The sequence below is a fragment of the Lepus europaeus genome, chromosome X, assembly GCF_033115175.1.
Source record: "Lepus europaeus isolate LE1 chromosome X, mLepTim1.pri, whole genome shotgun sequence".
NCBI classification, from domain to species: domain Eukaryota; kingdom Metazoa; phylum Chordata; class Mammalia; order Lagomorpha; family Leporidae; genus Lepus; species Lepus europaeus.
Window position 1 is genome coordinate 97,707,083 of NC_084850.1, and position 27,703 is coordinate 97,734,785.

Consider the following 27,703-nt stretch of genomic DNA (forward strand, 5'->3'; position numbering starts at 1 on the left):
CACTGGCCTCTTCACTCTTCCTCAGACATGCCAGGCAAAGTTCTTCCTCACGGCCTTTGCACTGGCTGTACTGTCTATCTGGACTGCTCTTGGTTTAGCTATTCCCCATCTCCATCAGTTTCATCAAGGCTCAGCTTATAGGCCATTTCTCCAAAAAGGGCTTTCCTGGCCAACACATGGAAAACAGCACTTTGGGGGCAAGGGTTTAGCACAGTGATTAGGATGTTGCTTGAGATGTCCACATCCCATATCAGAGTGGCTAGCTTAGTCTTGGCTCATCACTTGCAATCCAGCTCCCTGCTCATGTGCACCCTGGGAAGCAGCAGGTGATGGCTCAAGTACTTGGTGCTGCCATTTATGTGGAGACCCAGATGGAATTCCTGGCTCCTGGCTTTGGCCTGGCCCAGCTCTGGCTGTTGCAGCCATTTGGAGAGTGAACCAGCAGATGGAAGACTCTCTCTCTCTCTCTCTCTCTCTCTGGCTATCTCTGTGTCTCTACATTTTTCAAATAAAAATGAAATTAAATACAATTTTTTTAAAAAAACAGCATCTTTTAGCACTCTGCTTTATTTTCCTTCCCAGCATTGTCCCTATCTAAAATGATAGTATTTATTTATTCGGACATTTCTTTATAATCTTCTCTGGAACATCACTCCTCTGAGGAACCCTTCTTGTTCATCTTGTTTGTTGTTGTATTTCGAACATCTAACACTGTGCCTAGTCCATAGCAGGTACAGAGTTATTCTTTGTTCATTGAGTTACAGAGATCTGGGAAAGGTTTATATATATATATATATATATATATATATATATATATATACACACACACATACATACATACATACACTATATGAGAGGCAGAAAGATGAGAGAGAGAGAGAAAGAGAGAGAGAGCTCCCATCTCTGGATGACTTCCTAAATGCCCACAATGGCTGGGGCTTGACCAAGCCCAAGCCAGGAGCCAGGAACTCAATTCAGGTCTCCCAGGAAGGCGGCAGGGATCCAGCTACTTGAGACGTTGCTACTGCCTCCCAGCGTGCCATCAGCAGGAAGCTAGAATCAGGAACAGGAGGCATGTGTCAAACTCATGGGATATGGGATATGGGATATGGGATATGGGATATGGGATGCTGGCATCTTAACCACTGGAGCAAACAAATGCCCACACCAAGGGAGAAGAGTTTTAGTAAAAGAATGAAATGGTCACATGTGTACTTTTTTAAAAAAGATTTATTTGAAAGGTCAAGTTACAGATAGGCACACACACACACACAAGTCTTCCATCCACTGGTTCACTCCCCAATTGGCTGCAATGGCTAGAGCTGAGCTAATCAGAAGCCAGGAGCCAGGAGCTTCCTCCAGGTCTCCCACCTGGGTGCAGGGGCCCAAGGACTTGGGCCATCTTCTACTGCTTTCCCAGGCCATAGCAAGGAGCTGGGTTGGAAGTGGAGCAGCCCAGACTTGAACCAGCACCCATATGGGATGCCGGCACTGCAGGTGGCGGCTTCACCCACTACACCACAGCGCCGGCCCCCAAATGTGTATTTTTTATAGATTTATTTATTTATTTATTTGAAAGTCAGAGTTACAGAGAGGCAGAGAGAGAGAGAGAGAGAGAGGTCTTCATCCACTGGTTCACTCCCCAAATGGCCGCGACGGATGGAGCTGCACTGATCTGAAGCCTGGAGCCAGGAGCTTTTTCCAGGTCTTCCATGCACATGCAAGGGACCAAGGACTTGGGCCATCTTCCACTGGTTTCCCAGGCCATAGCAGAGACCTGGACCAGAAGTGGAGCAGCCGGGACTCCAACCGGTGCCCATATGGGATGCCGGCACTGCAGGCGGCGGCTTTACCTGCTAATGCCACAGCGCTGGCCCCAAGATGTGTACTTTTGAAAGCTCTGTCCAGCCATAAGCTGGAGAATGGAGTGGAAGAGGAGCTGGGTAGGAAGCTGAGGTAAAAGTTCAGGTGAGAATCATATTTATTAGAGCAGCCACAGGAGTACGTTCCTGTGCCGGAAGCTCTGTTCCAGGTCCTGTGTTCTGGGTTCACTAGGAGATGACCCAATTCTCTTCCTGTGCTAGGATTCTGGGAGCCATGAACACCAATAAGTGTCAGGCTTTACCAAACCTAACCTGTGCCATAAGTCAGACACGGGCTGTGTGGGGGGAACCCTGGCCAGGATGAGCAATCCTTTTGGACTGGAGGCATGTGATCTGAATCTCAACAGAACTAGGCGTTGGGGGGACATCTTTCAGATTGCACATGGCAGAGATGATGGGGATGGCATATCAGGGGGAAGGTAGCACCTATGTAGTTTGGGAGGTGGAACACAGAGGAGCATTTGAGAGAGGATCTGGGCCAGGCTGGAGGGTGGCTAGAGAAGGGGCTGGCAGCCAGCCCTGCAGTATGACTTAATGTTTAAGAGTGTGAGCTCTGGAGCCAGACTTCCTGGATTTGAATCCTGATGCTGTCCTTAGTCGCTGTGTGACTGTGGATATTGCACTTGACCTCTCTGGGCCTCAGCTTCTTGATGTGTAAAATGAAGATAAAAGTAACAATTCCTATCTCACAAAGGCTGCTTGTAAGAGCAAATAAGTGATTAGCTGTTCCTCCAATGACAGAAGGAAGAATTTGGGCTCTCTTAAGCGCAACGGGAGCTATGGATGGTTCATGACCACAGGTGACAGTTGATGGAAAGCGGGCTTGAGCTGTGTGCTGGGAGGGGAGTGGGGGCAGGACCCTACAGACCAGAGGCAGAAGAGAGGAGCATCTCATTGGGCTGGGCTGGGCTGGGCTGCGTCTGGTCCCTGGGAGCTGCCATCAAAGAGGGAGACTTTGGGGTGGAGGGCAGGCTCCCAGCCAGTTTCTGCTTTGCTTCTGGCTGTGAGGCAGGCTAACACTAGGGAGGGTGTAGGCCAAGCAGTGGGTGGGGGTTCCCAGTAGGGCGGAGCCCAGCTCTAGCTCAGCAGCCTGGGGGCCCAGCCTCCAGACTGCAACCTCCCCCCTCCTCCCCGGCACACCCAGCCCCCAGTGCAAAGTGCTCAGCTGCAAGGTTGGCAGAGTTCTTGCAGCTCGAGCTCCCTCTGGTGCTGCTAGGGACCGCCCCCCACAACACACACACCCACCCCAGCTCACCTTTGTCCTGTGCCCTGGTCACTGCCAATTTGGGACTGGGGAGGAGTCCCTGAACCCTTTGAGCAGCCAAGAGCCCCCCAACCTTGCACGCCCCCAGCCAGACCGCTCTCTGGGCCCCAGCCACACCCATTCTCCCCCACAGCCTCCTCCGTGCCTGCCGCACGTTCCTCGTTCCTCCCCTCCTGCACCCTCCCAGTTCTCCCCGCCTCTGTGGCTCCTCACCAGGCCCCGGCTCGACTCAGGGCGCCTGGGCTGCCGCCACCTGGGTTCCCAGGCAGCCTGGTTGCCATGGCACCATGGGAGCAGGTCTGCTGGAACAACAGCTCTGGATAACCAGGGCAGGCAAGACCCGGGGCCCAGCGCCTGCCACTCTGCAGCCTGCAGCCCCTCGCCCCCTCTCCCAGGCGAGCGGAGGAGGAGGCCATGAGGAGGAAAAGGAAGCTGCCCCGCAGGGCGGCTCTGTACCTGTGAGGATGCTGCACCGGCCAGGGAGGCTGCGGGCAGGGGCGGGGCCGCAGGGGCAGGAGGCCGGGCTGGGGATGGCGCTGGTCTGGGTGATACTGGGGATGGGACTGGGAGGGAAAGCACAGCACTGTTGTGTGGGGGATGAAGCTGTGAGGGGCAGAGGGGCGGGGAGGGGTGGGGCTGTGAGGGCACGGGACTGTTAGAAGGAGGGCCCTGAGGGGACAGGGCTGAGCAGGACTGGGACAAAGCCTGGGGTGAGAGAGCCTTGAGAGCAAGGAGTGTAAGAGGCTGGATCGAGGAGGGGCCAGGCTGAAGGGGCACCTGAGGATGCAGCGGTCAAGGCCATGGGCCTGAAGGCCAGGGACTGTGGGCGCCGTGAGGAGACAGCTCTGGCCTGTAAGTGGTGGGGTCCCTGTCTCTGCGGGAAAGCAGGGGCAGATGGGCTTGGGGGGGGGGGCGGTGGGCAGGGATCTGCTCCACCCACTTTCAATCTGGCCCAGCACACCCCTCTCCGGATCCCACATCCTGCCTCATCTTATCTCATACCCACAGTGTGGAGGGTGATGCCCCAGGCAGTGACCTGAGCACAGCGGTTGATAGTCCTGGGAGCCAGCCCCCCTACCGGCTGAGCCAGCTGCCTCCCACCAGCAGCCACATGGGGGGCCCCCCTGCTGGGGTGGGCCTTCCCTGGGCTCAGCGGGCTCGCCTCCAGCCGGCCAGTGTCGCCCTGAGGAAGCAGGAGGAGGAGGAGATAAAGCGCTCCAAGGCCTTATCGGACAGCTATGAACTCTCCACGGACCTGCAGGATAAGAAGGTGCAGAATGGGACTGGGAAGGTGTGCTGCCCACAGCCAAGGGAGGAGTCGGCTGTGGCACTCGAGGGGGCATCCACGGTGGAGGGAGGGGTAGGGAGACCTGAATCGGAGATGTAAAGATATATGAGACCTGACCTGGTCCCCAAAAACTTGGTCTAGTGGGGCAAGCACACAAATGAGTTGATAGAATATTTTGTTTAGCTAAAGAGAGAGAGAGAGACAGACAGAGAGACAGAGAGAGAGAGAGACAAAGAAAACAAAATACTCTTTAAGAAAACACCTGGAAGAATATATACCAAAATGTTAACTGTGTTTATATCTAGGGCTTCGGACTCTATGTGAACTCACTTTCCTGCCTCTTTCCTCTCTCCCTCCCTCCCTCTCTTCTTTCCTTCTCTCTTTCCCTCACTCTCTGTCCTCCTCTGTCATCCTCTCTTCTTTGTTTCCTCCTTCCTGTTTATCTCTTCCTTTCTTTCATTTTTTTTTACTTCTCTGTTACTTTCTCTGTTTTTGAATCATCAATATGTACTTCCTATACATTAAACCAAACACAGTCCGAATCCCACGTGACCAGTGCTATCTGGGCTTCCAAGGGAGGAGACAGCACCCCAGCACAGCCTGGCACCTTGGGGCGGCTCCAGGCACTTAGCTGGGACTCACTCGGGTGGGGTGGAGCTGTGGTTGACGGCCTAGAGGCTGTTGGGAATTCCTGACCTTGTTGCCTTCCACCCTGCCTGCCAGGTGGAAATGCTGGAGAGGAAGTATGGGGGCTCCTTCCTGAGCCGCAGGGCTGCCAGGACCATCCAGACAGCCTTCCGCCAGTACCGCATGAACAAGAACTTCGAGCGGCTCCGCAGCTCCGCTTCGGAAAGTCGCATGTCCCGCCGTATCATCCTTTCCAACATGCGGATGCAGTTCTCCTTCGAGGAGTACGAGAAGGCACAGAACCCCGCGTACTTCGAGGGCAAGCCTGCCTCGCTGGACGAGGGTGCCATGGCTGGTGCCCGGAGTCATCGGCTTGAACGGGGGCTCCCGTATGGAGGCTCCTGTGGTGGGGGCATTGATGGCGGTGGAAGCTCTGTCACCACGTCTGGAGAGTTCTCCAATGACATCACAGAGCTTGAAGACTCCTTCTCCAAACAGGTCAGGATCCCTGAAAACTGCCTTTCTTCCCCATCCCCCACACTCTGGCTCCTCCTACTCCTTTCTAACTATATAATCCGAGCTGAATGACATGGCCTGACCAGCATTTAATGACAAGAGAGAGCTACAATCTGAGTTGGCATTGGGAGAATGAGGAAGAACTGACAAGACAAAAACAAAAATGACATTGTTAAACGAGGTAAACTGCAGGTGTATAGAACGGATAAGAAAATGAAAGTTCTCAGCATTTGGAGTTTGATCTGCTGTCAAATAAAGCTTTAATTAACAGGTCATGAGCTCCTACTATGTGCCCGGTGCTGTGTCTGCCTTATAATAGACTCACAGGTCAGAGATGATTATCCCCATTTTACAAATGTGGAGACTGAGGCTAAGGAACTGACCCTGGTCCTTATTCTCAAAGATCTCCTAGTCCAGTAGGAAATGACCGGCATATGTGTACATCACAAACGTTCTCAGCTAGAGTGTGCTCACAGCCGTGAGAAAGGGATCTCTTAGAGTAGTACCACGGGGACTCAGGAGGGGGAGGAGATTTTCTTTGAGGGGAACAGAGACTGCTTCTTTGAGAACACAGCACTGGACCTGGGCCTTGGCAGACAGAGAAGGTTTAGCAGGTTACAGAGAGTTGGAAGGGTGTTGCCCGCATAGACACTGCATCCGCAAAAACAGAAGGGTGGGCGTGTCACTAGCATCGAAGGAAGTGGGAGATCACCATAGCCTTCAGTGCATCAGGATACCTGCGCAGGTGTGAATCCCAGCTCCGCCATTTCCCAGCAGTGGGACCTTGGGCAACTGTTTAAGCTCGCTGAAACAGGATCAATAAAATGGAGAGGTCTTTTTTAGAGTTGTTGTGAAGATTCCATTCAACTAGGTAATACACAGTGAAAGCACCTGGTAGCTGCTAAGTATGTAGTAGCTTTCTTCCTAAAGCCAGGGAGGGACTTGGTAGAAACTGTTGAATGAATGAAGCTTTATAAGACAAGAAGCCACACTCTGTTCTAGCCTCTGGGACTTGCCCTGGCTGTCAGCCTGGGCATGCTTCTGTGGAGCGAGTGATGAGGTGGAGGAAAGGAAAGAGATATCGAAGGGGCGTTCTGTATCATTCATCCATCCATTCATACAGCAAACACGTAGATGACATCTCCTTTGCATCTAGCAGTGTGCTGACCTTGAACTAGAAACAGGGACTCCAAGCCCATCCCCCCCCCTCCAAGGGGGAATGAGGAATGAGGAATAGGAGATCACTGGTAGCAGAGGTGGAGCAACTAGGCCTGGTCCCAGTTCTTAGTGCTATTCAAGTCTGATGGGGAAGTGGATTAGTTATGTATCACTGGGTAACAAATTATCCCCAAAATGTAGTAGCTTAACAGCTGACCTTAGAGGCTGAGCTGAAACTGGTATTATCTCATTGTTGACTAGCTCATCCAGTTCCTGAGGGCTGGGAAGCTGAGAGCAGCTCAGCTGAGTGGTTTGGACTCAAGGTCTCTCAGGAGGCTGCAGTCCGACGGTAGGGTGGGATCGCAACCTCTGAAGACTCAGCTGGGCCTGACAGTTCTGCCTGCAAGTGTGTGCACTTGGCTGTTGACAGGAGGAGTCAGCTGCTTCCCTTGTGGACCTTTCTCTAGGACTGCTTAGGACCTGGCTTTCCCTAGGCAAGGAGTCTGAGACACACAGTCATTTACCAGCTAATCTCAGAAGTGGCAGACCTGCCCCTCTGCCACGGGCTGCTACAATGTGGAGCCTGAGGGTCTGACTACCAGGAGTTGGGGGATCATATAGACTGCAGGTGGAGGCTGCATAACACGGGGAGGTGGAGTGTGGTCCAGATTCTCATAGGCAAATATGATGGATTTCCTAAGACTGCATCACCAGACGGCTCTGGCAGCCCAAAGGAAGCTGGAGTTTTGGCTTGCCCTGGCCAGGACAGGGTGGGGGGATGGGTGATGAGGGTGGGGGTTGCAAAGTGACAGCAGAGGCAAAGGAATGTGACTGAATCAGACAGAAGGTAGAGTTTGGCTTAGGTCTATAGGGACATAAAGGACAGGATGGATGTTTGGCAAGGGAACTCGTGGGCACTGTGAGTCCCAGGTGCTGTGAACTCACCATGACTTCCCGGAAGTTAGTACATAGACCCCTCGGGAAGGGGCAGGGGAACTCACCTTCTTGGCTGACCCACCAGGAAGACTCCCTCTTCTTCCTTCCTTCCCTCCCCCACTCCCACCCCTCCATCATTCTTCCCTTCTTTCCTTTCTTTCTTTCCTTTTCCCTCTTCCCCTTCCCCGCGCCCCAACCCCACCTTGTGCAGGTCAAGTCTCTGGCTGAATCCATCGACGAGGCCCTAAACTGCCACCCCTCAGGGCCCATGTCCGAGGAGCCAGGGTCAGCCCAACTGGAGAAGCGGGAATCAAAAGAACAGCAGGAGGACAGCTCGGCCACATCCTTCAGTGACCTTCCCCTCTACCTGGATGACCCAGTGCCCCCACAGTCCCCTGAACGACTGCCCAGTGCAGAGCCCCCACCCCAGGGCCGACCCGAGTTCTGGGCACCAGCTCCTCTCCCACCAGTTCCACCACCAGTGCCACCAGGGACCCGGGAAGATGGGAGCCGTGAGGAAGGCACTCGCAGGGGTCCCGGGTGCCTGGAATGCCGGGATTTCCGGCTGCGGGCTGCCCACCTTCCCCTGCTCACCATTGAGCCTCCTAGTGACAGCTCCGTGGACCTGAGTGACCGCTCGGATCGCGGCTCTGTCCACCGCCAGCTGGTGTACGAGGCTGATGGCTGCAGCCCCCACGGGACCCTCAAGCACAAGGGGCCACCAGGCAGGGCCCCCATCCCACACCGCCACTACCCAGCCCCTGAGGGCCCAGCTCCAGCCCCGCCAGGTCCCCTGCCCCCAGCCCCCAACAGTGGCACTGGGCCCAGTGGTGTGGCTGGGGGTCGGAGGCTGGGGAAATGCGAGGCAGCAGGCGAGAACTCTGATGGTGGAGACAATGAGAGCCTGGAGAGCTCCAGCAATTCCAATGAGACCATCAACTGCAGCTCCGGCTCCTCTTCTCGGGACAGCCTGAGGGAGCCCCCAGCCACTGGCCTGTGCAAGCAGACGTACCAGCGGGAGACCAGGCACAGCTGGGACTCGCCAGCCTTCAACAATGACGTGGTGCAAAGGCGGCACTACAGAATCGGCCTCAACCTCTTCAATAAGTACGTGCTCCCCGTCCTGGCCTCCTCAGCCCTTCCGGCCCAGCCCTGGGCACTTTGTTCCCTGCAGCGGCTCTCCCAGCAGCGATCCTGGGTTTTGTAGGCTGAGGTTTCTCTCTAGCGCACCTGACTGGCGGTGTGACCTTGGGCAAGATGCTCTGAGCCTCGACTGCCCCCAACTGCCGCTTATTAGAGGGGAGACTATATGGTGTGTAAAGAACCTTAGTCTAGCCAGCGCCGCGGCTCACTAGGCTAATCCTCCGCCTTGCGGCGCCGGCACACCGGGTTCTAGTCCCAGTCGGGGCGCCGGATTCTGTCCCGGTTGCCCCTCTTCCAGGCCAGCTCTCTGCTGTGGCCAGGGAGTGCAGTGGAGGATGGCCCAACTCATTGGGCCCTGCACCCCATGGGAGACCAGGAGAAGCACCTGGCTCCTGCCATCGGATCAGCGCGGTGCGCCGGCCGCAGCGCGCCTACCGCGGCGGCCATTGGAGGGTGAACCAATGGCAAAGGAAGACCTTTCTCTCTGTCTTTCTCTCACTGTCCACTCTGCCTGTCCAAAAAAAAAAAAAAAAAAGAATCTTAGTCTGGGAGGTGGGAGACCTGGCCCCCTGGTCCGTCTTTGGCCACTCACCGCGTGGCCTGGGGCAACGTGTGTTCCTTCCTTGGACCTAAGGTTTTCCATCTCTGCGCTCGCAGGGTGTGTATGTTTGCAATGTGGGGAGGCGGGGTGGTTGCCAGACTACTCAGTGACTGCCACCGAGCTCTTTCCAGGTGCCTGGTATTGTGCCAGGTGCTTAGGAGTAGGGTGGGAGGGTGACATTTGATTAGAAAATAATTAGAAAACATTAAATGTAATTAGAAAACATTAGCTGTAGTGTAAGGCATTAGATGTAATTCCTTAATGCCTTACATCGTTATAGCTTATTAAACACTGCCACCTATATTTAATTCTCACAATAACTCAGCAAGGTAGGTAATGTGGCCCGATTTCATAGATAAGGCACTGAGGCTTGGAGAAGTAAATTGTCTAAAATCCCACAGCTGGGAAGTGATGGATTGGGGCTGCCTCGAGCACCAGATTTGCTTTCAAATTTTAGCCTCATGTGGCCCTCAGGTCCTGACGTTCTGAGTAAGTGCAGAACAACTCCCACCCAGATTTTGGCCTCGCTCTCTGAAAATCTAAGGAGCAGCTTGTCTGCAAAAACATTCACAGGCGAGGGCGAGCACTTGCCCTAGTGCCCAACATACAGGACGCCTGCCTTCCATATTGGAGTACCTGGGTTCAAGTCCTGCCTCTGGCTCCTGACTCCAGCTTCCTGCTAATGCACACCTGGAAGGCAGCAGGCGATAACCCGAGTAATTGTGCTCCTGCCGCCCACATGGGAAGCCTGGATTGAGTTCCTGGCTTTCAGCTTCATCCTTGGCCCAGCCTTGGCTGTGGAGGGCATTTGGGGAGTGAACCAGCAGATGGGAACTTTTTGTCTGTCTCTGTCTCTCAAATCAATTTTTTTTAAAGATTTATTTATTTATTTATTTGAAAGTCAGAATTACAGGGAGAGGGAGAGGGAGAGGGAGAGAGAGAGAGAGAGATCTTCCATCTGCTAGTTCATTCCCCAAATGGCCACAACAGCCAGGCCTGAGCCAGGCTGAAGCCAAGAACTAAGAGCTTCTTCTGAGTCTCCCACGTGGGTGCAGGGACCCAAGGACTTGGGCCATCTTCCACTGCTTTCCCAGATGCATTTGCAGGCAACTGGATCGGAAGTGGAACAGCCGGGACTCGAACCAGCACCCATATGGGATGCTGGCACTCTAGGCAGTGGCTTTACCCCCCCTATGCCACAGCACCACCACCCCCAATAATAAAAAAAGAAGAAGAAGAAGAGGAGGAGGAAAAGGAGGAGGAGGAGGAGAAAAGGAACACTCAAAGAGGCTGAGTGAAACCTGCCTAGGTGGGATGTGGGACATGCAACAGGCACCTGTTCACTTCGTCTCTGCTCTGGGGGTCTGTGAGTTGAAGAGTAGGCCTGAGCCTGGTGCTCCCACCTTCTCTTGGGACTCCTTGGTGTCTGCTGGGAACATCAAAGCTCCTGGCACAGAACAAGCTGTCATTGATACCGATTGTCTCCCAACTAGTATGGCTACAGTGAAGGAAGAATCTGGGTTGAGGATGCCTCGGAATTTAGAAGCTCTGTGAAATGAGCAAGTGGATTCCTCTCCCTGGGCCTCCATTCTCTCATCTGTACCATGAAGAGATTGGACCCAATCAGATTCAGCTTCCCTTGGTTCTTTGAGGCCCTGGGTTTGTTGACTGTAAGAAATGGGACAGAGGGCACACAGTTCCAATAGGGCTGTCTTGTCATCGCCCTCCCCTCTTTCTGCAGGAAGCCAGAGAAGGGCATCCAGTATCTCATCGAGCGGGGCTTCCTGTCAGATACACCAGTTGGAGTGGCCCATTTCATCCTGGAGCGGAAAGGCCTGAGCCGGCAGATGATAGGGGAATTCCTAGGGAACCGGCAGAAGCAGTTCAACAGAGATGTGTTGGAGTGAGGACCCCCAGGGCCGGGCAGGCGGGCCAGGGGTTCCTGGAAAAGGAGAGCGGGAGGGAGGATGAGGGCAGCCTGTCCCTTTTGCCCAGATAAACTTCTCAAAATAGGATGAATAGGCCTTCCTGCTCCCATACCCTTGGTCTGATCTCCTATGGCCTGCTGGGGAGGGGAGGAGGGCTCCATTTTTCCATCTCTGAAATGACCGGACTGATGGAAAAGACCCTGTGTGTCTTGCTGCGATTTCCTGGTGGGGGGGGTGGTGGTGGTGAGGTGGATTCCATTGCAGACATTCTGTCATCCCACATGCTTGCCCAGGGCCATAGATGACAGCATGGGCAGGCTCTCAGCGGGGGGTGCCGGTACCTCTCTGAGCAAATGCGGGTGGGTCGGAGGTTTTCTGCAGAGGAATTGAAAGTGCCCCACCCCTCTCTGCTCTTCAGCTGTGTAGTAGATGAGATGGACTTCTCCTCCATGGATCTGGATGATGCACTCCGCAAGTTCCAATCCCATATCCGGGTTCAGGGCGAAGCCCAGAAAGTGGAGCGCCTCATCGAAGCCTTCAGGTGTGCCTGCTTCCTACTCCTGAGGCTGCTCCCTCCCTCCTTTGCTGTGGGAGGACCAGCGGAGCATGTGCTGACAAGTCACTACTCTGAGGTTCATACTTGCCTCTCCAAAAAAGAGAAATGTCATGTGCTATCTCGCAAGGCAGTTGTGAGGGTCAGAGGTAGTTCATAGCAGGTGCCCCAGCTCAGCACTGGGGCACGGAATACACACAGCACCACTGTGAGGTAGGTGCTTCCAGGGTTATTCCCATTTTGCACATGAGAACTCTGAAGTTCAGAGAGCTTCAGTACCTTTCCCAGCATCATAGGGTGAGGAAGCGGTGGAACCAGATTGGAACTCGTGTGTGTCTGACTCCATGGTCCATCCCTGCCCGTAACCGTTACATCTTCTATAAATACTTTGGGCAATCACATAGAACTGGGTCCAGACCCTGGCCCTCCACCCCTTTGGGGTCTTTGGAGGAGAAAAAGAGGAGCTGCTGAGAACTTACTTCCCGTGATGGGAGAAAGATTTGCTTTGCCGTCAGAAAGATCTTGGTTTTCATGCTGGCTTCACCGTCTCCCACATCTACCAGCTCTGGCACCTTGGGCAAGTTACCTCACCACTTTGAGCTCCAGTCATTTCATCTGTAAAATGGGACTGTGAATAGCTATCTTGCCAGAATTGCGATAGAATGATGATAGACAATGCATAGAAATCCCCCGGCAAAGCTCCATAAAAGTTAGAGGTTGTGTTGTTTTGTTTTTTATTTTTGTTTTTTGGTTTTGTTTTTTAACCTGCTAGTCTTAGGGAATCTCTGAAAAGGACAGACCTATAGTGACAGACCTATAGTGACTCTTCCTATAGGGAAGAGTTCTTGGAGGAGGGGGGTGGGGCTTGGTGTCAAACTGGCAGGGTGGTGGGTGGGTCAAGATTGGTGCCTGAATCCGGCTTTAACTCTTTTTGCCCTGCAGCCAGCGGTACTGTGTCTGTAACCCAGCCCTCGTCCGCCAGTTCCGGAACCCAGACACCATCTTCATCCTTGCTTTTGCCATCATCCTTCTCAATACTGACATGTACAGTCCCAGTGTCAAGGCCGAACGCAAGATGAAATTAGATGACTTCATCAAGAACCTAAGAGGTAACCAGAATTCCTGTCAGTTTTCCTGCCCTCCCCCGGGAAGTGGAAATGCTCAGGGTTGGGGATGAGACTGGGAAGGATGAGGAAGATCCCACCTGTCCCTTGGAAATGAACCTGTGATGCTGTCACGTTCTGCCAAGGCTGGATATTCCCTGTGCATGCCCTTATTAATTCACTCAAACAGGCATTTGCCCATTCACACGCAGTATTTACTGAGATCTACTGTGTACCAGGCTTCTAGGTCCTGGGGTCATGGCAGTGAACATGATAGCTACAAGTCCTGGTTCTGGGACCTGTGTTGTTGCGCAGTGGATTAAACCACTGGTTGCACTGCCAGCATCCTATGTTACAGTGCTGGTTAGAGTCCCAGCTGCTCTGCTTCTGATCCAGCTCTCTGCTAATGTGCCTCAGAAACCAATGGAAGATGGTCCAAGTGCTTGGGTCCCTGCCACTCACATGGGAAAACCCAGATGGAGTTCTAGGCTCTTAGCTTTGGCTTGGCCCAGCCCCCTGGTGTTATGGGCTTTTGGGGAATGAACCAGCAATGGACAATCTCTCTCTCTCTCTCTCTCTCTCTCTCTCTCTCTCTCTCCTGTCTTTCCCTCTGTCACTTTGCTTCTCAAATAAAATATAGGTACATCTTTAAAAATAAAAAGCCCAGGTTCTGATAAAGCTTATACTATTTCATTCAGTCATCCACTCATCCATTTCTCATGCTCTCCTCTCTGTTCTATTGATGCCCATAAAGACTCATTATTTCTTTTACATGCCCTTTCCTCAATTCATGTATTCATTTATTCACCTGAGCAACCAACCAATCAGTGAACACTTACTGAGTGCCTGCTATGTGCCATGTCCTATGATGAGTGCCAAGGACAACGGAGGCGAGTCTGCCACAGTCCCTGCTCTGAGAGTCCTCTGCTCCCCCTGTGTGGGGGAGAGACTGACTTGTAGTGCCTAGATCACTAACACAAGACATAAAGTGAACAGTGATGTCAGAGAGGCTCATAAAGTGCAGTCAGAGCTCAAAGGGGCAGGGCGCAGGTGTTTAGCCTGGCAGTGACGATGCCAGCTAAGACACCCAGGTCCTACATCAGAGAACCTGGATTCAACATGGCTCCAGCTTCTGATTCCAGCTTCCAACTAGTGCAGACCCTGGGAGGCAGCAGTGATGGCTCAAGTAATTGGATTCTTGCTACCCATCTAGGAGACTTGAATAGAGTTCCAAGTGGGCTGTTGTGGAAGTGTAGCAGTAGATAGGTGATCTCTCTCAGTAGATAGGAGTCTCTCTCTCTCTCCCTCTCACCCTCTCTCCCTCTCTCCCTCCCTCCCTTCGTCTCTCTCTCCCTCTCACTCTCAAATAAATAAATCAGTTAATTAAAAGAAAGAGCTCAGGATCAACGTTGTGGCACAGTAAGTTAAGATGCTGTCTGAAATGCCAGAATTCTATATGAGGGCCAGTTTAAGTCCCGGCTGTTCCACTTCCAATCCAGCTCCCTGCTAATACACCTGGGAAGGCAGGGGAAGATGGCCCAGGTCCCTGGGCCCCTTCTCTCACGTGGGAGACCCAACAGAAGCTCCTGGTTCCTGGCTTCGGCCTGACACAACCCTGGCTGTTGTGGACATTTGGGGAGTAAACCACTGGGTGGAAGATTCTTTCTATCTCTGTTTCCCCCTCTGTCTCGGTAACTCTGCCTTTCAAAACAATAAATACATCTTAGAAAGAGCTCAAAGGAAAGAGAGCCCACTTTTAGCTAGCTTCCTGGAGGAAGCAGGCTTATAATTTTTTAAAATTTGTATTTGTTTATTTGAGAGGGAGAGAGAGTGTGGGAGAGATAGACAGTGTGCTCTCCTGTCAGCTGGTTCACTCTCCACATGCTTTCGATGGGCAGGCTGAAGCAGGAAGCCAGGAAGTCAAGCCAGGTGTCAAGAACGCAACCACCTGAGCCATCAATACTCCGAGGGCCCGCATTAGCGGGAAGCTGGAGGGGAGCTAGGCATGGAACCCAGGTCCTCCGATGTGGGAATGATGTGGGAATGGGGCGTCTTCACCACTAAGCCAAACACCTGCCCCAGGGTTTGTATTTTATTGTAAACCTTGAAGGAATGGAAAAAGTGACAGAGCAGGAACAGAGGAGGGCTTATCTATCAGCAAGAATAACAAAGACACGGATATAAAAATGTAAACGTTTGTAAAAGTTGTTTAGAGAACAATGGAGATGGGATGGTGAGTAACTGGTCTGGTCGGGAAGATCAGTTGAAACCAGTAATAAGAGGGCCTGAAATGGCAGGTGAAATGTGTTACTTTGATCTTTTTCTTGGTTCATTTTATTGATGTCAAGCCCTGCCTGTCACCAAAGAGCTGCCCACCAAAAACAGCACGCATATTTAGGTTATCTAAAGAGAAATGAAAGAGGGAAGTAGAGTTGAAAAAGAAAAACCCAAAAACAAGACAAATTTGCTAGCAGTTGGGGGTTTGCACAGTTGATAAGCTATAAACTCTCTGGCACTATGATGTAAGCTGTTTCTTTAGCACCTGTCCAAGGAGGAGGTGTGGCATTTCCAATGGAGGAAACCTTTTTCTTGGCAGAAGATTTAGAGAGAAGAGTGAATGGGTTTCACTTAGCAGATAATCAGGAGTACAGGCGGATGGTAGACTCGGGAGGAGGGAGGTAAACAGATCAGAAGCCATCTGGAGCTGTCTCCTAGAATCCTGCTGTTATTCATTCCTTCTGTGTGTGTATGTGTGTGTAAGTGTATACAAGTGCCTCTGTGTGTGTGTGTATAGATGTATACAGCTGCCCCTCCATATCCATGGGTACTACATCCATAGATCTAACCAACTGTGGATTGAAAAAATTGCACAAAATAAAAAATGCATCTGTACTCCAAATGTACACACTTTTTCTCTTGTCATTATTCACTAGACAGTATTATAACAAGTATTACCATGGCATTTGCAATGTATTAGATTTTTAAAGTAATCTTGTGAAAGATTAAAGTGTATGAAAGGATGAACATAGGTTCTATGTGTGTACTAAGCCATTTTATGTGAGGAACTTGAGCATCCACGAATTTGGGTATCCATGAGGGATCTGAAGTGAGTCTTTCATGGATAACAAGGACTGTTGTATGAGTGTGTATATGTATGTACACACACACACATACAGGGTACTTCAAATTATTCACGGAAAAATGGAATTAAAAGATGAACTAATTGTGATGCAAAAAAAAAACCACTGAAGCCCATGTCTGGTTTTTGCATACCATGAATTTTCCTGAACTTTGTGAACACTACTCGTATGCATGGATTTCAAAATGTTTTTGCATCAAAAGAAACTTTTAATTCCATGAAGTACCTAAATGTACACACACACCCACACATATACACACAGTTGGTACTCAAAAAGTTCGTGGAAATGCATGTTATGAAAAAATTATATATGGATTTCAAATTTTTTGGCACCAGAATAAACATCTTTTTAAAAAAAAAATCAACACCTTTCAGTTTCATTTCCCATGAACTCTCTATGGTACCCTTGTATGTATGTGTATATATGCATGGATATCCTTCCCCCTTCAATTATTAAAGAAATAAGCAAAAAAAAAAAAAAAAGGAAAATAATGTCATGCTCATTTTAGAAATTTCAGAAAATATAGAGCATTAGCAAATTTCTTGAGGAGGGGAGGGTGGATATGGGAGAAAGAACCACTATATTCCTAAAGTTGTATCTGTGAAAAAATACTTTCATTAAATAAAACTTTTTTTAAAAAAAAAGAAAATTTCTTTCAATCACCTAAAATCTCGCCCCCTAGAGGCAACTATGGTTAAGATTTTGGTGCCTTCTAGTCTCCTCCCAACACTCCCCCCACCCCCGTGCGTATGTAATTTTTTTATATAGGTAAGCTCGTGCTAGATGTGTGATTTCTCATCTTACTCTTTTCACTCACCTCGCTACAAAAATTTTCTTGTGCTATTGTGCTCTTTTTATAAATGTCAAGTTTTTTTCGTAGCTGTGTAGTATTTTATTAAATGGTTATACTTCCGTTTACCTAGCTGTTGCTTTATTAGTCAAACATAGGTTGTTTCAAAGTTTTCCCCACAGGTAGTGCTTAGTGAACAGCCTCGTGCATACTCCTGTATATCATACATGTTTCTGAGTCATTCTTTTTAAAAAAAAAAAGATAAATTTTATTTATTTTGAAAGACAGAGTTACAGAGAGGTAGAGCCAGAGAGAGAGAGAGAGGTCTTCCATTCCGCTGATTCACTCCCCAAATGACTGCAACAGCCAGAGCTGAGCTGATCCAAAGCCAGGAGCCAGGCGCTTCTTCCGGGTCTCCCACGTGGGTGCAGGGGCCCAAGGGCTTGGGCCATCTTCTACTGCTTTCCAAGGCCATAGCAGAAAGCTGGATCGGGAGTGGAGCATCCAGGACTAGAACCAGCACCCATATGGGATGCCGGTGCTGCAGGTTGGGGCTTTAACCTGCTATGCCATAGTGCTGCCACACACACACACACACACACACACACCCCAGTCAATCCTTAGGGCAGATTCCTAGAAGTGGAATCACAGGATGCAAACACTTAAGCTCTTGCCAAATTACTTTCCAAACTAGTTACGTTACTAGGCATGCCTGCTTCCCTGCACTCTCACTAACCCTAGATATAATTTAAAATTATTTGTGCTAATTAGGAAAGGTTAAAAAGTAGTATCTCTTTGTTTTAATTATAGTGTGTTCTGAATGGTTTGGACAAAATCCCCACCCTAGGGAAGAACACAACTGACTATTTTGTTGAAGGGCAGTTTCCCAGCCCTGATCCTGGTGAGGGACCATGAGTACCCTCTGACCCTCAGTCTCCATGGCCCATGCCTGAGTGTGGGGTGTTGTGGAGAACCCGTATCATCCACTCCCCATATGAGGGCACTTCAAAAAGCTAGTGGAAAAATGGAATCCAAAGAGAAGTTTATTTTGGCCCCCCAATTTTTTTTTAAATCCATGCATGGTTGTTTCTGCTGCACATTTTTATGAACTTTGTATTGTGCATAGATGTCAAACTTTTTGTTTTTGCACCAATATCAATTTATCTTTTTTAAAAGATATTTTATTTATTTGTTTGAGAAGTAGAGTTACAGACAGAGAGAAGGAGAGACAGAGAGAAAATTCCTCCATCTGCTGGTTCACTCCCCAGATGACTGCAACAGCCAGAGCTGTGCCGATCCAAAGCCAGGAGCTAGGAGCTTCCTCCGGGTCTCCCATGTGGGTGCAGGGGCTCAAGAACTTGGGCCATCTTCCACTGCTTTCCCAGGGCATAGCAGAAAGCTGGATTGGAAGTGGAGCAGCCAGGACTAGAACCGGCATCCATATGGGATGCCGACACTGCAGGTGGAGGATTAACCTACTGCGCCACAGCACCAGCCCCATCAATTTATCTTTGACCTCAATTTCCCGTGAACTTGTTGAAGTACCCTCGTATTTATGTGACCTATCCTTGTGCTCCTCCCCCTACCCAGGGGTTGACAATGGTGAAGACATCCCCCGAGACCTCCTGGTGGGCATTTATCAGCGCATCCAGGGCCGTGAACTTCGGACCAATGATGACCATGTGTCCCAGGTGCAGGCTGTGGAGCGCATGATTGTTGGCAAGAAACCGGTAAGTGCCTTGGGAAGCTGCAGAAGGGCCAGGGTTCTGGTCTGCCTCCGCCACTGAGTGGTAAGTCAGTCCCTTTGTGAGCTCCAGGGCTCCCTTACCCGCAGAATGGAGTAGGTGATAATGGTACAGGTTAAGTGAGACGCCCCATGGGAGTGCATCCAGCACACAGCAAGGCCCATAGTGGCTGCTGTAGAAAGATGAGCAACCTCCTCACCTCTGGTGTTGCCTGTGCCTCCCATGTGAGAAGCCAGTAGCTAGCTGAGAACCAACACAGGAATGTGTTCAGGTCTTCATCAACAAACATTTATGGATGCCTTTCCACCAAGCCCGGCATTTCACTAGGCACTTTTTTACATATATATGAATCAAACGTGGCTTCTGATCTTGGGCGTGCTCATATACCACTGAGGGTACCGGACAAAGACACAGATAATACTGTGGTCTAGGGTGGGAGAGGCCATTTTCAGCCTGGGGAAATCAGGGAAGGCTTCTCGTAAGAGACAGCTTCAATATTCGAATTTGAAGGAGGAGTGGAGTGTGGCCATATAGAGTTCGGCCAAAACTTTCCAGACAGGGGGTGCTGTGGGGAGAAAGGCAAGGCAGCAGAAAAGCCTGGGCCTCACTTGGTTATGCTGCTTGGGTCAGAATCAGCATCTGAGCTAAATATCCTCTCTGTGGTTGACTGTTAAGGCGTGGGAGGCCTGAAGCTCCTGGGCTGGCCTGGCTGACAGCTGTTTTTCACACCTCTGTAGGTCCTGTCTCTTCCTCACCGTCGCCTGGTTTGCTGCTGCCAGCTCTACGAGGTGCCAGATCCTAACCGCCCCCAGAGGCTAGGGTTGCATCAGCGGGAGGTCTTCCTCTTCAATGATCTCCTCGTGGTAGGGACACTGCCGGGGAGGAGATGGGAGGGAGATGGTGGGAAGCCTGTTGACATGGCTGTGTGGGCTGTGGCAGGTGACAATGTGGGCCCGAGCCATCTCCCTCATCTCTGGCAAGGCTCAGAGAGGCCTTCTCTATTTCCCTTGTGGATCCATTTGCAGGCAGTGACAGCCACACACACAGGAGCAGAAAATGTGAGGACCAGGGGAGATGACAAGCTTACCATCTGGGGAGTAGTAGCCAGTATCCCTGTACCCTTCAGTAGCCTGGAGGGTTGCGTGGAAAGACATGAACCTCTGACCCTGGGGTCAGTGTGAGACCTTTGAGAGGTTGAGAGGGATTTTTTTTTTAGATTTATTTATGTGAAAGTTAGGGTTACAAACAGAGAGATAGGGAGAGACAGAATACAGAGACAGAAAGATCTTTCATCTGCTTGTTCCTCCCCTCCACACACACACACACACACACGTGGCTGCAAGAGCCAGGGCTGGGCCAGGCTGAAGCCAGGAGCCAGGAGTTTCTTCTGGGTCTCCCACGCAGGTGCAGGGGCCCAAGGACTTGGGCCATCTTCCACTGCTTTCCCAGGCCATAGCAGAGTGCTGGATCAGAAGTGGAGCAGCCAGGATTTGAACCAGCGACCATATAGGATGCCAGCACTGCAGGTGGCAGCTTCACCTGCTGCACCACAGTGCTGGCAACGAGAGAGATTCTGAAAACCAAGTTTGTCACCAGGGCAGATGTTCATCTTTTAAGGACGAGTCTCTTAATGATTCTGCAAGGAAAAAGGGCCTTTAGGTTCTTCAGAGCGAGAATCAACTTCTTCCTGGATGAACCCCCTGCCTGCACGACGACAGATGGACACAGTTCTGATGGCTCGAATCTGTCTCCCTAAGGGTTTCTTCCAACACTCTTCACTCGACCCTTCACAAAACAGAACTGTCCTCCCTCTGCTGTGAGACAGCTCTTCAAGGCATTGCCAACAGCAGTCCTGCCCTCCGCTGGACTTCTGTCTTTTAGAACAGAGTTTCTCAATCTCAGCCCTGTTGACATTTGCTGCCAGATAATGCCTTGTTAGAGGGGACTGTCCTGTGCATTGTAGGATTTTAGCTGCACTCTAGTCTCTGCCCACCGGATGACAATAGCAACCCTTCAACTGAAACTGTCTCCAGACATTGCTCAATAATCCTCTAAGGTGGGGGGGGTGCAAAATGACCCCCCAGGTGAGAATCGCTGCCTTAGATGAAGCACACCTCCAATGCCCTCTTGGACCTTTATTTTCCTGCTCTGTGAAATGGCATTCCAGATGAAATAAGAGGTCACCTGTGCAATAGCCTCCCCCTGAGAATTGCCTGACCTACTCAGGTGCTAAGTCTGGAGTTTAGAGCTCTGTCACGTGTGTGTCTGGCTCTGTGCTAGGCACTGGGTACACCGCGATGAATCAGACCATGCTTCACAGTCCGAAGGACCTCAATTAAGTGCTTTGGGTCATATCCTGAAAGAAACACATCTGCCTTTTTAAATAAAGATTTTATCTATTTATTTGAAAGCCAGAGTTACACAGAGAGAGAAGGAGAGAGGGAGAGGGAGAGGGAGAGGAAGAGAAAGAGAAAGAGAGAGGTCTTTCATCCACTAGTTCACGCCCCAATTGGCCGCAATGGCCTGAGTTGAGCTGATCTGAAGCCAGGAGCCAGGAGCCTCCTCTGGGTCTCCCACGTGGGTACAGGGGCCCAAGGACTTGAGCCATCCTCTACTGCTTTCCCAGGCCATAGCATATAGCTGGATCGAAAGTGGAACAGCCGGGACTCGAACCGATGCCCATATGGGATGCCGGCACTGCAGGCGGCACCTTTACCTGCTATGCCACACCACCAGCCCCGACACATCTGCCTTTAAGAGCTAATTGCAGACTGCCTGAGCATATGTTACTTGGGGCCAGAGTCCCCCAGTACTTGATAATGATCTTGGATTGTTGAGATGAAAACTAGTTAACTGGATGCAGAGGTTGGTAGAGACTGCCATTAGCTAGCTCTGGGCAGGGAGGCAGGCCCGATGCATGAAGAATTCCTGAAAAGCAGAGTGTGCCCTCCAGTCCATCAGGGGGCGATCATGTGCTTGGAGGCTTACCATAGAGCCTGACAAGGGAATGGTGCTGAACCTGCCCTCTGGAAGCTCAGAAATGGGAAAAGGAAGTCTGTGTGGGATGTTAGGACCAGCTTCCCGGAGCGAGCAGCGTTCAGTTAGTTTTCTATAAAAATCGCAAGTGCTTGTTGTGCATCTGTCATTACATCAGGAGCTGGCATTTTCTCCTATTTCTCCCGTTCTGTACCTCCAGCTTCAGTTTTCCCCAGCTTGTGGGTATGCGTGTTTGTGTGTACACGTCTGTTAGTGGGGGAGGAGGGGAGAGTGGTTACTAGAAATAGGTGCCACGTGGTAATTCCCCACCCCAAACCCCGCCTCTTGTCTTTTTCCCACCCTTGCCAAAGGTCACCAAGATTTTCCAGAAGAAGAAGATCTTGGTGACGTACAGCTTCCGTCAGTCCTTTCCCCTGGTGGAAATGCACATGCAGCTCTTTCAGAATTCATGTGAGTCCCTTCTTGGATCCCAGCATCCTCGGAGTCAGTACCATGGCCCCCTGTTCATTCTTCATCCGTACCAGCCAGCAGTTTTTGGGCTAAGCACCTACTAGGTCCCGAGATGAAGGGCTGCCTGAGTGGAGCTGGACTCGGGGCTAGCCCCTGAGGTGCTCACAATCCTGCAGAAAACCTCAGTGTGGTACATTCTTTGGTGGGGTGAAGAGGTAGCAATCTCTCTGTGCTCCAAGGGGTTGAACCCGGGGCAGGGCGGGGGTGATTGATTGGGGCAGCAGAAGCAATGTGAATACCGGCAGAGGTGCGAAGGAAAGGGTTTCTAGAGGATGGTGCAGTTGTTTGCCTTTGTGTTCCGGAGCACAGAGAGGACCAGGGCTGTGGCTGCCAGGAGTTTGGGGGTGGGGAAGGGCTTTGGATGCAGAGGGGAGCCACTGAAGATGCACAGAGGAGAGGCATGCTCAGTGTTGGATGTTAGAAACATTATTTCCCATTGGAGCCACTTTGCTTCCATCCCAACAGAGGTGCCCAACCTGCCCTCCCCTCTGTTTGCCCACAGATTACCAGTTTGGGATCAAGTTGCTGTCTGCAGTGCCAGGTGGTGAGCGCAAAGTCCTCATCATCTTCAATGCCCCCAGCCTCCAGGACCGGCTGCGCTTCACATCGGACCTGCGCGAGTCCATCGCGGAGGTGCAAGAGATGGAGAAATACCGCGTGGAGTGTGAGTAGGCCAGCCACGTCTCCCTCCTCTCCCCTGACACGGTGCCCTGCACAAACCAAAAATCCACGCCTCTGCAAACCTCAGAGCGAGCTGAGGGGCAGTCTGTCCAAGCTTCCCACCTGCAGCCCAGGCACCCCTTGGCCTCTGCTTGTGCACCCGCAGTGACAGGGGGCTCATCCCTCCCAGCCTCAGACTAATATTCCGAGTCCTAAGACTCAGTGCCATGGCCTCATGCTCCTTGCTCAGTTATGAGCCAGCACTTCCTTCTGTTGAAAGACAGCAGGGAGCAGAGTCAGGGTCCTGGAGACAGAACTCTTAATTTCAGATCCCAGGTGTGCTACTTAATAGCTGGGTAGACCGGGGGAAGTCGCCCACTCTTCTGAGTCCCAGGTTCTTCCTACACGGAATCGGGATAAGGAAATCTTCACGAAGGTGTGGCGATGAAATGAAACCAGGTAGCCAAAGTGACCCTAATCCATCCCAGATGTTTTACAAATATTATTTCCCACCCACTCCCCACCCTTGCCTCGCCCCTCCCTCCGTATTGGTTCCTGAGCTGAGTCCCCCCGACCCACCTCTCAGTCCCCAAGGGTGACACCAAGTCATTTTGACCATGTATGATGGAAAATTGTGATGACATCTCACTGGTCCCTCCAAGTTTTCTCTTTTAGAGAAAACTAAGCTAAGCAGTCACCATCAAGTAACATGGTGTTGAAGAGAAGGAGGGAGGGAGGGAGGGAGGGAGGGAGGGAGGGAGGGAGGGAGGGAGGGAGAGAACAGCTCCTTGGGGAGACTTTCAGAGGCCAGGGTCTGCTCTGCTCCTCAGCCCGGCCGGGTTAGAGTTGCAGTTCAGCTGGTCCCTTAAGACCCTGGAGACACGCAGAGTGGGATCCGTATACAAGATGGCAGGGGGAGAGGGGTGGCAGCAGGGAACAGACAGGGCTGCCTTGGGTTCCATGGGGACGCAGGGATGTAAGGAGTCAGGCACACCTGCTTCCAGGACATCAGCACCACTGGTGCCAGCTGTATGACCCCTCCACCCCCACCCCCACCCCGGGCAAGCTCTATGATGTCACGGATTTTCGCTTTCTTCCTCTGCACACCGTGGCTGCTGATGCTGGCCTCAGAGCTGTTGTGAGCATGGCGAGTGATCAAGTGTGGGTAGCATCCGGCATAGAGGGCTCCACTCCGGCCCTTCCTGGAGGCCCTGTGCTCTGGGGCAAGGTGGCTAGGAACTGAGTAAACACTGGGAAGACTGCTCAGGGCCGTGGTGGCTCCCAGAGCCTTCCTGTGTTTCACTGTGCACCCTCTGCCCTGAAGCTCCTTTTTGAAGGGCAGGGGTGGTTTGGGGGACCTGACTGCAAGAGGCCAAGGGAGGGGGAAAAGTAAGAAGGGCGAAAGGGAGGGGGAAAGGAGCAGGAGAACAGGCCCTAAGAGAAAGGAGGAGGAGACTGAGCAGGAAGTGGGGCGAGACAGGTGCCAGGCACCTAGGGAGCTTTGTAGATGAAGCTGCGCTTTGGGGGTGAAGGGACAAGTGCTGTGCCTCCCCAGGGGGCTACAGAGGAGGCCTGGGGGCCAGAGGGAGGGAGCAAGAAGGAGGAAGGCCCTTGGAGGGCTGGGGTCGGTCATGCAGGCTCTCACCCCTCTTCCTGACCTTTGCTCCTTTTCCCCTCACTGCCATGCAGCCGAGCTGGAGAAACAGAAAGGTATGATGCGGCCTAACGCCTCACAGCCTGGAGGGGCCAAGGACTCGGTGAATGGGACGCTGGCCCGCAGTAGCCTGGAGGACACTTATGGGGCAGGCGATGGGCTCAAACGGGGCGCACTCAGCAGTTCCCTGCGAGACCTCTCTGATGCAGGTAAGTCTCCTGGGTCCCCCCCGCCCTGGCTGGGGAGACGCGGGACCCGGTGTCCTCTTTGCCTCCTGTCACTGGCCGCCAGCCTTCCCTCCACCTGCCGCACACGCACGCACGCACGCTCCCTGCCCTCACCCGGAGTCCCGGGCCCTGGCACCCCAAGGGGGCCTGGTAGCCAGGTCAGAACAGGTGGAGCCCAGGGTTTGGGCCAAGCAGCGTGAAGTGGGGCCGTGGTCTTTGCCCCTCTCTCGCGCCGCTCCACCTTCTCCTCTTTACCCTCTTCTGTCGCTCCTGTACCGCCTTCTCCTTCTCTATCTTTTCCTCCTCTCTCTCCTCCTTCTCCACCTCTCCTCCTCCCAGCCTCCCCCTCTTCAATGGGGGAAAAGGGATATGGGGTGTCTGTCCCCGGGAGGGGCCCAGGCCTGGCGCCCAGCTCTGGAGCCCAGCAGGGTGGGGAGGGGGGGTTGCTGCTCTGACGCTGGGCTCCTTGCTTGTGGGTGCAGGGAAGCGGGGGCGGCGTAACAGCGTGGGATCGCTGGACAGCACCATCGAAGTAAGTGCCAGCTCCTGCCCCCACTCATCCTCTGCATGAACCCTGCCCTGGCCACGGAGCCCCAGAGGAGGAGGGGACCGGCTGCGTCCCCCTCTTCCCTTCTGGGAACCGTGCGGCTGCCTCTCCCAGCCAACCACTCTGTCCATCTGTCCTCAGCTCTGTCTGTCCTCACTCTGCCTGTCTCTCGGTCTGTCTTCCACTCTCCCATGCCCCCTCTCAACCCCAGGGCCGACTCCAAGTAGGGATGCCCTTGGAGTTGGGCCACAAGAAGCTCTGGCCTCCAAGTCCTGCTCCTTGACCCTGAGCAAGTCCCTCTGCCTTGCCTGGGCCTAACATTTTCCCGCCTGCAAAACCCCGGGCACGAGGAGGAGGTACTGCCAAGTCCTCTTCTGGCCACGGAGGCTCAGCTTGAGGTAGTGGATGTCGCAGTGGAGCTTTGCAAGTGGGGGGAGCTCCGTCTACCAGTCCAGGACTGTGCTTTTCGGGGTGTTTTTTGTTGTTGTTGTTCTTGTTCCAACCTGGGGCTCCCTGTCTCCCCAGCTTCAGCCCTCAGGGACAGGGGTGGAGTTTAGGGTTGGGGGTTTAGGGCGGCTAGACTGGCCTGACTCCGCCCCCCCTTCCCCCTTCCAGGGGTCTGTTATTAGCAGTCCACGCCCTCACCAGAGGATGCCACCTCCGCCCCCACCCCCGCCGCCAGAGGAGTACAAGAGCCAGAGGCCCGTCTCCAACTCCTCATCCTTCCTGGGCTCCCTATTTGGAAGCAAGCGGGGCAAGGGGCCTTTCCAGATGCCACCACCACCGCCAACAGGCCAGGCCTCTGCCTCCTCTTCATCTGCTTCTTCCACTCACCACCACCACCACCACCACCACCATGGTCACAGCCACGGTGGCCTGGGGGGGCTGCCTGACGGGCAGTCCAAGCTCCAGGCCCTGCATGCCCAGTATTGCCAAGGACCAGGCCCTGCCCCACCGCCCTACCTCCCACCACAGCAACCCCCTCTACCCCCACCTCCTCAGCAACCCCCACCCCTGCCCCAGCTGAGTTCCATTCCGCCACCTCCCGCCTCAGCCCCACCCGTGGGGCCACATCGCCACTTCCATGCCCACGGCCCAGTCCCAGGGCCTCAGCACTATACCTTGGGCCGGCCAGGCAGGGCTCCCAGACGGGGAGCTGGAGGACACCCTCAGTTTGCTCCACATGGCCGCCACCCCCTGCACCAGCCCACGTCCCCTCTGCCCTTGTACAGTCCTGCCCCCCAGCACCCTCCTGCCCACAAACAGGGCCCCAAGCACTTCATCTTCAGTCACCACCCACAGATGATGCCAGCAGCAGGAGCAGCTGGGGGCCCTGGATCCCGGCCGCCGGGGAGCTCCTACTCACACCCCCACCACCCCCAGTCGCCTTTGTCACCGCACTCACCCATCCCACCCCACCCCTCCTACCCACCCCTGCCCCCGCCCTCACCCCACACCCCGCACTCACCCCTGCCGCCCACCTCCCCCCACGGCCCGCTGCACGCCTCTGGGCCCCCCGGCACTGCCAACCCACCCAGTGCAAACCCCAAGGCCAAGCCAAGCCGGATCAGCACCGTGGTCTGATGAATGGAGAGAGTGAGCTGGGCAACCAGAGATCTGGGGGATCCACAGGCGAGGGACCTTGGGGCCTCTCTGCTTCCTCAGTGTTTTCCGAATATATATACCCATAGCAGTGTCCTCCTACCCACTTCCTCCCTGCCTCGGGACCCCTTCTCCAAGCCCCAGCAGTTGCCATGGGCTTCCCTTCTGGGGCTGAGGACCCTTACCACTTACAGCCTGGACTCAGGGCACCCCAGTGCTGGGGAGTGGTGAGGGCCTTGCAGAGATCCTCACCGTCTTTTTTTCCTGTCTTCCTCTCCTAAATCCCTTTTCCCTGGAGGTCTGGCTCCGTGGCCTCAGACCTCAGACCTCCAGGCCAGTGTGAGTTTGCTCTCAGCTCTGGCCCGGTGGAGAGGAGGGTTGGGGAACAAGGGCAGGCGTCCCAAGCTATAGGGGGCGAAGGCTCCTCCAAGGCTCCTCTGGCCATCGGGGGGGGGGGGGGGTAGTGAGGAGAGAACACTATAGAGAGAGAGTCCTGGCCAAAACTCAGCTGGCCCGGCCCATCTCTCTGACTTCAGGGCCTGGCCACACACCTCCATGTGTCTTTCTGCCTGCTGGAGGACACAGACTGTCAATGCACTGGGTGGGTGGGACCCCGCTTATGCTGGCCCCCATCTGGGGCAGTGCTTCCTCTCTCTCGAGCCAGTCTATGCCCTCTCTCCAGTAGGCCCCAGCCCAGACCTCTTCAGCTTCAGGAACTTGCCTTGCCCTGCAGACCTTCTTATCCTGATCACAGTTCAGACAGGTCTTTGTTGAGGGGTGGGAGGGGGGGGCTCAGGTCTGGGATGAGAAGGGCCCTGCCCTCCCTCACCC

General features: G+C 53.0%; 1 protein-coding gene across 1 annotated transcript in view; it reads left to right on the forward strand.

Annotated features, from left to right (window-relative positions):
* Nucleotides 1–27,703, forward strand: part of IQSEC2 (IQ motif and Sec7 domain ArfGEF 2) — an 87,895-nt gene that overhangs the window by 59,628 nt on the left and 564 nt on the right. Inside the window, exons 3-15 of the mRNA XM_062182964.1 lie at nt 4,156–4,417; nt 5,159–5,560; nt 7,884–8,779; nt 11,158–11,319; nt 11,763–11,885; nt 12,840–13,006; nt 18,521–18,660; nt 19,413–19,538; nt 22,023–22,122; nt 22,685–22,846; nt 24,532–24,705; nt 25,206–25,255; nt 25,886–27,635. Of these exons, the coding sequence (XP_062038948.1) occupies nt 4,156–4,417; nt 5,159–5,560; nt 7,884–8,779; nt 11,158–11,319; nt 11,763–11,885; nt 12,840–13,006; nt 18,521–18,660; nt 19,413–19,538; nt 22,023–22,122; nt 22,685–22,846; nt 24,532–24,705; nt 25,206–25,255; nt 25,886–26,854 (3,733 nt within the window). The 3' untranslated portion in view covers nt 26,855–27,635. The remainder of the gene's footprint in view (nt 1–4,155; nt 4,418–5,158; nt 5,561–7,883; nt 8,780–11,157; nt 11,320–11,762; nt 11,886–12,839; nt 13,007–18,520; nt 18,661–19,412; nt 19,539–22,022; nt 22,123–22,684; nt 22,847–24,531; nt 24,706–25,205; nt 25,256–25,885; nt 27,636–27,703) is intronic.